Source organism: Schistocerca piceifrons, chromosome 4, assembly GCF_021461385.2.
Source record: "Schistocerca piceifrons isolate TAMUIC-IGC-003096 chromosome 4, iqSchPice1.1, whole genome shotgun sequence".
Taxonomy (NCBI): Eukaryota; Metazoa; Arthropoda; class Insecta; order Orthoptera; family Acrididae; genus Schistocerca; species Schistocerca piceifrons.
Window position 1 is genome coordinate 273,160,617 of NC_060141.1, and position 13,706 is coordinate 273,174,322.

The 13,706-nt window shown below is 39.0% G+C and overlaps 1 protein-coding gene across 1 annotated transcript in view; it reads left to right on the plus strand.

Moving 5' to 3' along the window:
- LOC124795157 (PC-esterase domain-containing protein 1A-like) overlaps nucleotides 1–13,706 on the plus strand; it is a 262,282-nt gene that overhangs the window by 35,271 nt on the left and 213,305 nt on the right. The window contains exon 2 of the mRNA XM_047259045.1: nucleotides 1,254–1,366. Within this exon, the coding sequence (XP_047115001.1) occupies nucleotides 1,291–1,366 (76 nt within the window). The 5' untranslated portion in view covers nucleotides 1,254–1,290. The remainder of the gene's footprint in view (nucleotides 1–1,253; nucleotides 1,367–13,706) is intronic.

The following is a 13,706-nucleotide window of genomic DNA, read 5'->3' on the forward strand; positions in this document are numbered from 1 at the left end:
AAATACTGTCGTTGAAGCTACTGTCCTCACAGATCCAGGAGCTGGAGAGGTGTCTGTCATGCCCTGTATACCAGTGATCCCAACCAATTTACCATTCTTTTAAGCAACTTCAGTTTCCAATTGAGGTTTCATCTGTGATAACAATAAAAAATACTCAAGTTCAGAGAGAGGGGAAAGAGGACAGAAAAAGGGGTGGGGGAGGAAATGGATATAGAGGGAAGAGGTGATGAATGGAGTGGGGAGGGGGGGGGGGGGCAGGGAGGAGGTGGACAGAGTGAAGGGAGGGAAGGAGCTAGGGTTTACATTCAATACCCACACGTATCTAGCAACTGCAAAGCACCACCCAGTTTCAGCCATTCCAATATCTGCTGCTACGGTGCCAGTGTACAGGCTAACATTGTGAAATTAAATGCATTAGAAACTTTTTCTTTTTTTCTTTTCCCTCTTTTCCATCCAGACAGCCACAGCAGTGTGTGGCTGGATGCAGCAAGTAGATAATAAAATTAATTTCAAAGATAGGTATTGAATTGTATGAAAAAAGTAGCTCAATACAATCGTGTACTGTAGTTGAGATGGTGTTAAATATCCTGGTCAGCTCACAGTGCTACTGTTAGCTTTCATCTGTGAAATGATAACAGCTGCAGGCAAAAATGGTAGCAGCCTATGGAGCTGTGACAATACTGAAGTGTCATCATAGAGATGTTTAAAAAAAAATTGCAGTACACGATTGGTTGAGGTAGACCAGCAAAGCTGTCGCAACCAGTCCACTGCAGTTGTGAGGGATCATCTTATGCTCAGTCGACTATAAATGATCAGGATGTTACCATATTTTTTACTGGGAAGCGAGCAAAATGCCTTCTCCTACTCACTTCTTGAAGGCGTGATTTGATGACTTACTGGCATCTATGTCAAAACTACTGCCAGCCTCATGTGATAAATTGTATCATTTTTGTCAAGCTGTGGTTGGCTGTTATGTTGCCAGTGTGATCGATACATTTTACTGCTGATACATGGATTGATTGAGTACATTAGAAATGGTTTTTAATTTCCTTTTCAGGCACCTGTTGATTGAATAAGGTAGTCACTTCATGAAAGCTATGTGGCATGTTGGACTGCATTTATGTGGTTTAATTTATTAAAAACTATTGTGAATGCCTTTAATTTTCACATTGTTAATTATCTGCTCAATTTTACTGACAGGCTTAGGCAATAAGAACATCTTTATGATATTAATAAGGTGATTTTTCCACCAGGTGCATATATTCTCCGAAACATATTTTTGCTGGCAGAATGTGTGATATTTTTACCAAAAATGATATGCAGAAGCTGCTACAAAACAAGCATGTCATGCTGATTGGCAGTTCAAGTGAGTGTTACTGTTTAATATGAATGATTTCACAATACTGTAATAAACATTCTGTTCCAACCCTGTGACTCTCTTTCTCTCATTCATTTACTCCTTTTGTGATTAATTGTTGAAATAGCAGTAGAAATTGGTGCTTCGTTCGTGTTATGATCTAACTGTATAATAATTTATTTGTGAAGTGCTGGTCATCGTTGGAGGAATTTGGTATTTCACTCATTTCTCCCTTTTTTTCTGAAGTTTCCAGAATTGGAATTCTTCTGTTGGTGATTCCATGGCGACTCAAAGTTACATTTTGAAATCAGTATTTCATTATTTTGATTTTTTATCAGTCTATAAATCTATATTTTCTTTTGTAAATAATTATATGTTGTGTTATTCAGGCAAAGATCTGAAATTAATATTAAAGCAGGGAAGAGTATTAATATTACAGAACAAGAATGTAATTCATATTGTGACTTTTTACAAATTTGGGACATCCTATTGTTAATGTATGTTTTTGGTCAAAAGTGTCCTCGAACTGTTAGGAGTCTGGATCTGATTTTATCACAGAAAATGCATGTTAGATTGGCACTCAAATGATGCAGTTACAGACTTCTAAGAATATTTATACCTTGTAAAATATTGTAATATATTGAGGAAAGTGTATGATTCAATGTTATGTGACTCATGTTACTTGGTACTTACTGTTGGAAAAACTTTTTCCTGTGGGCAGAGAAACCAAAATATGACATTATTTACCAAATAAGATAAACTGAAGATTAACATTCCACTTCTTAAACATCATGAAAAATTACAAGAGCACAACCTTTGGGGGAAAAAAAACCCCTGTAAATTCAATAAAAAGTCAGAGAACTAAAAATATCCTCCTCCATTGACATCAGGTGAATTAATTTTCACTATAATATTGTCCTGTGTGTAAAGAATCTCATCACATTTTACAGGTCATTTCCAATAGTGACCAGTACCCTCCAATGCACTGATTAGGTAAGAATTTCCAAAAATTGCACGCAGTTCTCCAGCACAGAATTTACCACCATTTTCTACTTTGCACCAGTCTCTAATTTTCACACTTTCTATCATTTCTTCAGTATGATGATCTGCAGCAGGGAAATTCTTTGGAGACTGCAGATAAGTTTGTAGTACTACTTTCTTGTAGTGAAAGTAGTGAATGCTTTTCATGTTTGATACTGATAATGCTGAAGAAAATATTTGAGTCAGATTAAGTTTCACATTGATTCTTTGAATTTCGTCAGTAGACACATGAAAAACCTGCTTAGTTGTACTTGCAGCTGCCTGAGCAAATGTTGGTGCATTACCGACTAAGAATTTTTTCTTTTTTATTGCATTCCACACTTGGTGTTTCGCAACTGCAGCAGTTCCATCTACGGCTCTTTACTGTGGGATGCAGTAAAAAAGTTCAACTTCAATCATTCCACATTGTAGAATGATTGAAGTTGAGTGGCAGCAGCAGGAATATATTTGTTTTTAAATTGTAAGGCAGGTCCATCCGACCACATTGAAACTACCCTCACATTTTCAGGTACAGTTGACAATACGTTGCTAATGTACGCAATCATAGTATCCTTTGAATGGGTTAACCCGTGTGAAACAACAACAATTGGCTGATGAGAAGCTGAATGCGACAGTGACACAGTGAAAATTCTAACTTGTGCTTCTGCTCAATATGCACTTCACATTTTGTCCTGGTAAACAACCCTCAGACTTCAAGAAGAATATAATAATTCCAATCCCAAAGAAAGCATGTGTTCACAGGCGTGAAAATTACTGAACTATCAGTTTAATAAGTCACGGCTGCAAAATACTAATGCGAATTCTTTACAGATGAATGGAAAAACTGGTAAAAGCTGACCTTGGGGAAGATCAGTTTGGATTTCGTAGAAATGATGGAACACGTGAGGCAATACTGACCCTATGACTTGCCTTAGAAAATAGATTAAGGAAAGGCAAACCTACATTTGTAGCATTTGTAGACTTAGAGAAAGCTTTTGACAGTGTTGACTGGAAGACTCTCCTTCAAATTCTGAAGGTGGCAGGGGTAAAACACAGGGAGCGAAAGGCTCTTTAAAATTTGTACAAAAACCAGATGGCAGTTATAAGAATCGAGAGGCATGAAAGGGAAGCAGTGGTTGGGAAGGGAGTGAGACAGGGTAGTAGCTTATCCCCGAAGTTATTCAATCTGTATATTGAGCAAGCAGTAAAGGAGAGGAAAAAAAAAAAAAATCGTAGTAGGAATTAAAATCCATGGATAAGAAATAAAAACTTTGAGGTTCGCCGATGACATTGTAATTCTGTCAGAGACAGCAAAGGACCTGGAAGAGCAGTTGAATGGAATGGACAGTGTCTTGAAAGGAGGATATAAGATGAACATCAGCAAAAGCAAAACGATATAAAATGTAGACTAGCAATGGCAAGAAAAGCATTTCTGAAGAAGTGAAATTTGTTAACATTGAGTGTAGATGTGTCAGAAAGTCATTTCTGAAAGTATTTGTATGGAGTGTAGCCATGTATGAAAGTGAAACGTGGACGATAATTAGTATAGACGAGGAGATAATAGAAGCTTTCGAAATGTGGTGCTACAGAAGAATGCTGACGATTAAATGGGTAGATCACATAACTAATGAGTAGGTATTGAATAGAATTTGGGAGAATAGAAATTTCTGGCACAACTTGACTAGAAGAGATTGGTTGGTAGGCGCATATTCTGAGGCATCAAGGGATCACCAATTTAGTATTGGAGGGCAGTGTGGAGGGTAAAAATCGTAGAGGGAGACTAAGAGATGAATACACTAAGCAGATTGAGAAGAATGTAGGTTGCAGTGAGTACCAGGAGATGAAGAAGCTTGCACAGGATAGAGTAGCATGGAGAGCTGCATCAGACCAGTCTCTGGACTGAAGACCACAACAACAACTTGATAAACACAAGCATAATTTTCATCAAAATCAATACACAGCAATGCAAACGTCTTAGAATCTTGGCTCAGAACCATTTCCTTTTGCTGATAATAAGATGCGGACTGAGCTCTCTTATGGAAATCACGCATTTCACTGTATTTGCTGTAGAGCCTTCTTCATCTACATCATTCTCTGCAAGCCATCTAATGGTGAGTGGCAGAGGTTATTTTCGGTACCACTATCTTATTCCTCCAACCTTGTCCCACTCGTGAATAGTGCGTGGGTAGAATGAATTGCCGGTAAGCCTCTGTATTAGTGCTAATTTCTTGAATTTTCTCCTGTTGGTGAATACGCGAGATGTATGGGAGTGCGGGGAGGGGGAAGTAATGTGTTATATGACTCTTCCTGACAAGTACTGTCCCAAAATTTCAATAGCAAATCTCTGTAATGCACAACTCCTCTCTTGTAGCATCTGCCAGTAGAGTTCGTTCAGGATCTTCGTAATGCTCTCTCGCCAGCTAAATGATCTCGTGACAAAACGCGCTGCTCTTCTTTGGATCTTCTGTATCTCCTCTATCAGTCCTACCTGATAGGGATCGCAGATAGATGAACAGTATTCAAGAACTGGGTGAACAAGCATCTAATAACCCACTTCTTTCGCGAATGAGTTACATTTCCGTAAGATTCTTCTGAAGAATCTGTCTTGTGTCTGCTTTTCCCACTATCTGTTTTATGTGGTCATTCCACTTAAGATCGCCCTGGATGGTTACGCCTTGATATTTTACAGCAGATGCTGTCTCCAGCTGTTGGTCATCAATAGTGTAGCTGTGCAGTAGAGGATTTCTTTTCCTACGTAAGCGCAATATGTTAAATTTATTTATGTTCAGGGTCAGCCTGCACCATTCATCAATTCTCTGCAGGTCGTTCTGCAAATTTTTACTATCTTCTGGCATTGCTGCTTTGGGATAGACAATTGCATCAGCTGCAAATAACCTTAAAGAGCGTCCGACACTTTCTACTAGATCATTTATATGTATTGTAAACAGCAACGCTCCTATTACAGTTCCCTGTTGTACTCCGGATATTACCTTTACATCTGTCGATTTTGTTCCATTAAGAACGTCATGTTGAGTTCTGTCTACAAGAAAGTCTTGAATCCAATCACAAGTCTGCTCCGATACTCTATAAGGTTATATTTTTTTCATTAATGCGGAATGGTCTCATATGCCTTACTGAAATCAAGGAACACGTCATCAACCTGAGCACCATTGTTCACTATGCTGTGGATCTCATGGAGGAACAGAGAGAGCTGAGTTTCGCAGGATCGCTGTTTGGGAAATCCATGTTGATTTTTATATAGGAGATGTTTATTTTCCAAAAATGTCAAATTCTTGAGCACAAAACATGTTCCATAATTCTGCATCAGATTGACGTCAACAATATAGGTCTATAATTGTGTGGATCTGTCTTACGGCCATTTCTTAAAAATGGGAATGACCTGCACTTTTTTCCAGTTTTTGGTACATTTTGTTGCTCAGGCAATCTACAATAAATTGCTGCTAGAGGGATAGCAAGTTCTTTTGCATAATCTTTACAGAATCTTATACGCATCTCATCTGGTCATGACACCTTTCCACTACTAAATGACTGTAAGTGCTTTTCAAGTCCGTGATCGACTATCTCAATATATTTCAATGTTCGTACAATAATTGAAAGGAGGGACAGTGTTATGATCTTCCACGGTGCTACAACTTTGGAAGATCGAATTCAGTATTTTGACCTTCTCTCTGTTAACTTCTGTTTCGGTGCCGGTGTTGTCACTGAGAGAATGAATATATGATTTTGACCTACTTATTGATTTTACGTAGGACAAAAGTCTCTTAAGGATTTTACTTAGGTCGATTGACAATGTCTTACTTTCAAAATCATTGAATGCTTCTCTCGTTGCTCTCCTCTTGCTCATTTTTTATTTGTTCAGCTTTTGTTTATCAGATAGGTTTTCACTTCCATTGAATCTGAGATGAAATGTTCTTTGTTTACGTAGCACTTTTCTAACATGGCTATTAAACCATGGTGGATCTTTCCCATCCTTTAAAACCTTACTCAGAACGTACTTGTGTAGGGCATATTGAATGAAGTCTTTGAATTTTTTCCATTTGTTCTCCACATCTTCGTGCTCATCGCCAAATATTTGATGCTGACTGCCGAGATAAGTTCAGATCTGTTTGTTGCCAGGAGGTCTTAGACATTACCCTCACAAGTTGGTTCTCTATCTGTCTACACAAGGTAGTTTTGAGACAAGACATCCGAACAATGCCACACAAATCCCTGTCTCTGGCACCAGTTTTGACAGCATAACACTCCCACACGTCCTATTACAACTACATGATCAGGAAAATTACTGATAATATTCTGCAAGTTCTGTCTGAAGCACTCTACAGCTACAGATCCTGACTCAGGTGGTCTATAAAAGCATCCAATCACCATTTTTGATCGTTCTTTGATTCTTAGTTTCACCCAGATTAATTCACATTCGGAATCTGTGATAACCTCACCAGATTTTATCATATTTTTTACTGCTATAAACACGCTGCCACCATTGGTGACTAATCTATCCTTATGATAAACATTCCAATCTGAGCTTAGGATTTTGTTATCATTGCCATCTGGTTTCAACCAGCTTTCTGTTCCAAATACTATCTGTGCATTACAACCTTCAGAAAGCGATACTAATTCTGGGACCTTTCTGTGGGTGCTCCTGCAGTAAGGTCACTGTGGCTGATTTAACAGGCAAATTGTCTTTGATCCCAAGGGAAGGGTTCTCTAACCTGAAAAAAGCCCCATGTGCACGCCACATGTACTCCACTCCTTAGTAGCCACTTCCTGTTTGTAGTGCATGCCTGACTTATTAAGGGGAACCCTACAGTTCTGCGCCCGATAGTGGAAGTTGAGAAATTTGCATCCGATACTGTTGCAGAGTCATCTGAGCCTCTGGTTTAGACCTTCCACTCAACTACTCTACTTCAAACCAGAGGACCACGATCAACCCTGGGTACGATGCTGCAAATAGACAGCTTAGTCTACACCCCGTATGCGTTGCTAGTTGCCTTTACTAAATCAGCCAGCCGCTGAAAGGAGCCGAGGATGGCCTCAGAGCCAAACTGGCATATGTCATTCGTGCCGACATGTGCCACTACATGCAGCTGGTTGCACCCAGTGCCCTTTATAGCTGCTGGCAGGACCTCCTCCACATCGCAGATGAGACCTGCGGCAAACATACCAAATGCACACTGGAATTCTTTCCTGCCTTACCTGCTATCTCCCTGAGGGACTCCATCACTCACCTAACACTGGAGCTCTCAATGACAGTCATAACCACCCTCTGTGCTTGTCCGGACTGGGCTGGAAAATTGATGGCTCGCCCGATAGGAGAGGCATGCTGTGCTGGCTCGAGTTATCAACACCACTTGGTAGCAACAGCCTGCGCCCTCTTTTGCCTTCTGCCCAGTGACTTGGGAACCCACCGCTGTCTGCCACCCATTCTGGGATGACGACGGACCAGTCAGATGTTGCATATCAGAAGCTGCAGGGGATTCCAGTGGCACCAAAGGTGTTGCAGGTCGTGTCACTGGTGCCCTGATGTCACTGCAACTTTGAGCATTAGGTAGAAGCTTGTCTATGGTAGCCAACACAGCTTCCAGCTGTTTATGGGCAGCAACCAACTCTCCTTATGTCTGCTCACAACAAGCACAGTCCCTAGCCATATTGTACTGTATATAAAATAGATATAAGGTCTCAAATGGAGCTACTGAGTTAGAAATGTATACAAAATATACCAAAGGAGAATAAACATTGAAAATTGAAGCATAGGTTTTTCATTGAACGCTGAGACTGCAAGCTATTAAACAGAACAAATTTCTCTTTTGAAGTTGATGTATTTACAGATATCTGTTATTAAAAACCCTGTTTACCAAAAAGTTACTGCATGAGATGAATTTTCAAACTAGAATGCACTGATCTAAACTGTATGATGTCTACTGGCACAAAAGTAAAACTTAGTGGTGTGATGGAGCTCCTGGTGATGGGAAAATTAACACTAGGAAGCCGCCCTACAAGAAGATATTCAAGAGACATACACAAAAACAAAACTACGATTAATTTTCTAACCACTAGTCTACACTATAAAATACACGTATAGTTCACTTCTTTGCAGAAGCAAGTGGGAAAAAAAAGAAACAAAGACTAAATTCATTTACTATTTATCAGACAGCTGTTGCTGCTGCAGCTGCTGCTGGCACTGCTGCGTGTCCTCTCGGCTCGGCGGATGCTGCTACACTTTTTAAATGTTAATAACTGTAAAGCCATTTTCTTCCATCTTTCAAGTACACCATAATAAATTCACAATTTCCAGCTTGTCAGTTTTATGGCCTGTGTTGAAAACTTCACCATTTTGACATGTGTTATGTTCATTCCGAACAAAGCTCAGTTGGTGGCTGGCGTATGATGGTTAATATAAATGTGTTGCTGTAAGCTTCTTATGAAGGATACTGATAGCATTCATGAAATTTCTATGGCATTTACACAAATATATCAAACAATGGAAAATCCAGGGTAGAATTTAACAATATTATGAGAAGGAAAGCTGCTACTCACCATATAGCCGAGATAATGAGTCACGATAGGCACAACAAAACAGATTCACACAATTACAGCTTTCAGCCATTAAGGCCTTTGTCAACAGGACACACACACACACACACACACACACACACACACACACACACACACGCGCACACACACACACAAATGCAACTCGCACACGTCTGCAGTCTCAGGCAGCTGAAACCACACTGCGAGCAGCTACATTGGTGCATGATGGGAGTGGCAACTGAGTGGGGGTAAGGAGGGGGCTGGGACAGGGAAGGGGAGGGATAGTATGGTGGGGATGGCAGACACTGAAGTGCTGCAGTTTAGATGGAGGGAAGGTGGGGGAGGGGGGGGGGAGAAGTAACGGAAAGGAGATAGATAAAAAGAAATTTAAAGACTGGGTGTGGCGGTGAAATGACAGCTGTGGAGTGCTCGAATGGGAACAGGGAGGGGGCTGGATGTGTGAGGACAGTGACTAACGAAGGTTGAGGCCAGGAGGGTTACGGGAATGTAGGATGTATTGCAGGGAAAGTTCCCACCTACGCAATTCAGAAAAGCTGGTATTGGTGGGAAGGATCCATATGGCACAGGCTGTGAAGCAGTCATTGATCCTTTCTCATAATATTGTTACATCCCAGAAAATTTAGGTTTTTTTCTGTTGATTAGTACCATTTAGTACTATATTCCCTGTAATGAAGGGCTTCCACTTTTAAATTGGACAGATTCTATTTTAAAAAATTAATATTTTAGCTTTCAAGCGTAAAGTATGTCTTCACTGAACTTGTTTCTTATTAATTTCTTTGTTACAGTGTTTATTTCTAATGTCTTTGTTGCAGTTATTTCTCATCACTCTCTTTGTTGCAGTTATTTCTCATCACTCTCTTTGTTGCAGTTATTTCTTTTCACTTTCATTGTTGCAGATATTTCTTACACTTTGTTGGGTGTAGTTGTTCAGTGCTAATTTGTTTACTGAAGAGTCTTCTAAGAAATCTGAGACCATCCAGTGAGTTCTGTGTTTTTGTGAGGAATTTGCCAGTTGTCACAGTTGCAGTGTGTGTTGTGAAAAGCATTGCTGGAAAAGTCTTCCGACTGGGGCCCCAGGAGAGTGAAGTGTGCTGACTATTTGCATATCCATGAAAGAGTGATATATAAGAAAAACAAAAAAACAGGCTTTGTTCAGGTTGGAAGTAAGTGTTATCATTTGAAGAATCTGTCTGGAAGTGAAGATGTTTCCAGTGACAACTTTTTGTGTTCTAAATGTTTTGACAGAACAACAACAATGATAGTATCTGAACAAGGTGAAGCCTCCCATGGCATAGATGATGCAGATTCTGCATCAAAAGAGGAAGAATTAAATACCCTGAGTTAGTCAACTACAGAGGTAGGTGTTTGTTCTGTTAAGAAACTGTGGTCAGGGAAGTCGAGTCAGAAGCTCTATGCATCAAGAAAGTGCAGAGAAATTACTAAAGCAGTGGGTGAATACACTATAACAGAACTGACCACATTCTTCAAAGTAAAAAGTCCATCATTCAGAAGAAAATGAACCAAAGTACGCTTGCACCTCTTGCCAGGAATTTTTCACAAATATCAATTGAGCTGTTGAATATTGTGCATTCTACAGCGAAAAGGTGCAAGGTTTAACTACTATTTCAGAGACATTTTCAAAGAAAACAATTTTGAACCACGTTCCATCAGTTCAAAGTACATGGTAGACAAATCAAGAATTGTGAGATCTTAAAAGGAGTCTTTGGAAGACCAGATCCCTGTTATGGTCATCCTGTAGAAGCAGCTGAAGTTCAGATAGTGCAGTTATTTTATCTGGAAGATAAATGGGACTGTTTTCTCGCCAGAGTGCCTACATAAAAGACACTATAACTGTAACAGTTGAAGGTCAAAAAGTTGTGAAAGTGAAGAGATATGTGACTCGCAGTATTAAAGAAACTTTTGCAATTTATAAGAGCAATTATACAACTTCACATATTGTGGTAACTTTGAAGAACTTACTGGAGCACATGACATATGATACCTTGGTTGGGCGTATGAAGTCTTTTGTAGTCTGTGACATAAAGCAAGAGACTTGTTTGTTTCAAGAATGTGGTGACTGCCCTGGAAAGGGAGGACTGTCTTTACAGACACTTGGCCTAGAAGACGTAGCAGATAACTCTGCATAAATTACATATGCGACGTGGGAGAAAAAGAAACTAATTAAGAAAACTGTTGCCTTTGACAGTTTCATTGATGAACTTGGTAAATGGTCAGTGAAAGCAGTAACACATTAGCATCTGAAGAAATTGCAACACCACCACATTGCTGAAGTGAAAGAATGTGTACAGGCTGAAGAATTACGTTTAGTACTTCACTGTGATTTTGCTGAGAACTGATCGGTAATTCTCCCACAAGAAGTACAAGGGTATCATTGGAATGATGACTAGGTTTCAATTTTCACAGGAGTGAGATATTTTCGAAACAAGGCCACAATTGTAGCAGTTATAAGTGATGATGCAGAACTTCACTCAGCACAAGCTTTGCTAGCAATGCGCAAAATTCTTCAACTGCAAACGGGCAGAGAAGATCATCATTATTACTGATTGTGCTCCTAGTCATTTTAAAAATCGTTACCAGCTCTTTGCATTGAGCAATTTGCTTGTGCCAATTGACTGGGTATGCACTGCTACTGGTCACGGGAAGGGGCCTTGTGATGGTCTAGGAGGCCTGCTGAAGCACCATGCCACGAAACAATCTTTCCAGACCAAATACAGCTGCAATTCAGAATGCTGAGGATTTTATGAGAGTCATGAAATCTTAAACATCCACAGCCCTCACTCTTTTGTCCAAAGATGAAATCGAAGAATTCCGTGACCAGAAAAAATGAAAAATGGTCCAAATAAACTACTACTGTGAAAGAAATTCAGAAGACACATTTCTGGACTCAAATTGATGGGTGAACTCATATTGCATGACTTTAAAGGGCAAGAAAGAAGAAATTTCGTTCGGCCAACACCTAAGAAACAGCAGGATTATATTCAGATTCGCACCCTGAGCAGGGGGATGTTTGTTGCATGTGTGTATGACGGTGACTGGTGGATTGCAGAGATTATAGACACCAGTTATGAGTTAAACGAAATTGTAGTGAACTTTATGCTGCCACGTGGACCAGCCGCTGGATATAGGTTTCCAGCTGAAGGACAGCAACAACGCCATCAGTGCTCACTTCCTGTTCACAATGTTTTGAAGGTTGTAAGTGCTCCAGTTCCTATTGATTTAACAGGAAGGCATCATTCTATATCAAAGGAAGATACTGAAGCAGTGGAACACATTTTTAGTTCATTGAGTGTCTAATTTCAGTACAAAATAGAGTCCACAGAAGTTGTATAAATTGAAACCTTTATGTCTTTGGACCTTTCAAATACATTTTGGGACCATTTAAAACGCTTGAAAAAGGAATCACTTACTTATCTTTCAAAAACTAAGATTATGTTAAGTAAGGCTACAGTAGGTTTTGATTTTTTAATGAGTCTGTTATGTGATAATAAAACAGGTTCTATGTATGTCAAAAGTTTCAGTTGTTTATAAAATGCGTTCAACCTAAAAGTGGAAGCTCTCCTTTTCAGGAAATGTAGAACTATATTGTAATAATCAACAGAAAAAAAAAAATCAATTTTATGGATTGGCATTTTTGAGGGAAAAAATGTCCATAAATTATAAAAGAAAGTTCAGAACGCTTTAGTAAAAGAAATTTTTCCAAAATTCACGTCTTCAAAATGGTATGCACAGTGTCATCTTTGGAGGGCTGTATCTCGGAGCAGAAATATTTTGGAGAAAACAAAGAATATGTGTTCGTTACTTAGTCCTTCGTTTTAACGTATGCTAAATTCAATAACATCAGAGACTATGAAGGTAAGATTTTTTCGTAGTCTGCCTGAATTGATATGGACTATGCCATATTTCATATCCTCTTGGAGTAACTTCTGAATAGCTGTTTTTAGTTCAGCTTGTTCTGTTATGTTATTTTGTCCAACATACTTTTCAACTTGTGCAAAAGGCATCTGTAACTATAGTTATATACTTTATCTTACGGCAGCTCCAGTTGCATAAAAATCTGTATTTATTTCCACAACTGGTTTGCTCCCTGGGCCATTATCAAATTATCATTTATGGTCCTATTATCATTTAATTGAAACTTATATATTCTGTGACACCCCTCTGTTCTTGAATATTCATTTACAGTTATGTTTTTCTGCCTGATGAGCTTGTTTCTTTCTAGCTTTCTGTCTATTTTGATACACTTACTGGTTTGTGATCTTTCGAAATCCTAAATTTGCTTAAGACGGTCATATCCTGATGATGTATCTGATTACTGCTAAAGTTTTCACATAATGAACATTATTCATGATTCAAATCTTTGATGAAATTCCTTGTCCTTACAAAATGAGAGAACATCATTTTTAAATAATTTTTATTTTATATTGTAAATGGAAAATTGATAGTCAAATTATTTTTCTGAGAGAGGTGGCACAAAGGCAACAATGTGGATATTTATTTGGGAAGATTGTTTTTCAAATCCTGTTCTGTCATTCACATTTAAGTTTGCTGTGATTCCCTTAATCACTTAACACAAATGTCTGGACGGTTCCTTCAAAAGAGCATGCCCTGATGTCCTTAGACAATCTGATCCTGAGCTCCCTTTCTAATGACCTCATCAGCGGGATGATAAGACTTAATCTTCCTTTCTTCCTTCAAAGTATTTAAGCTCAATAGCTACAGTTACATATCACTGAAT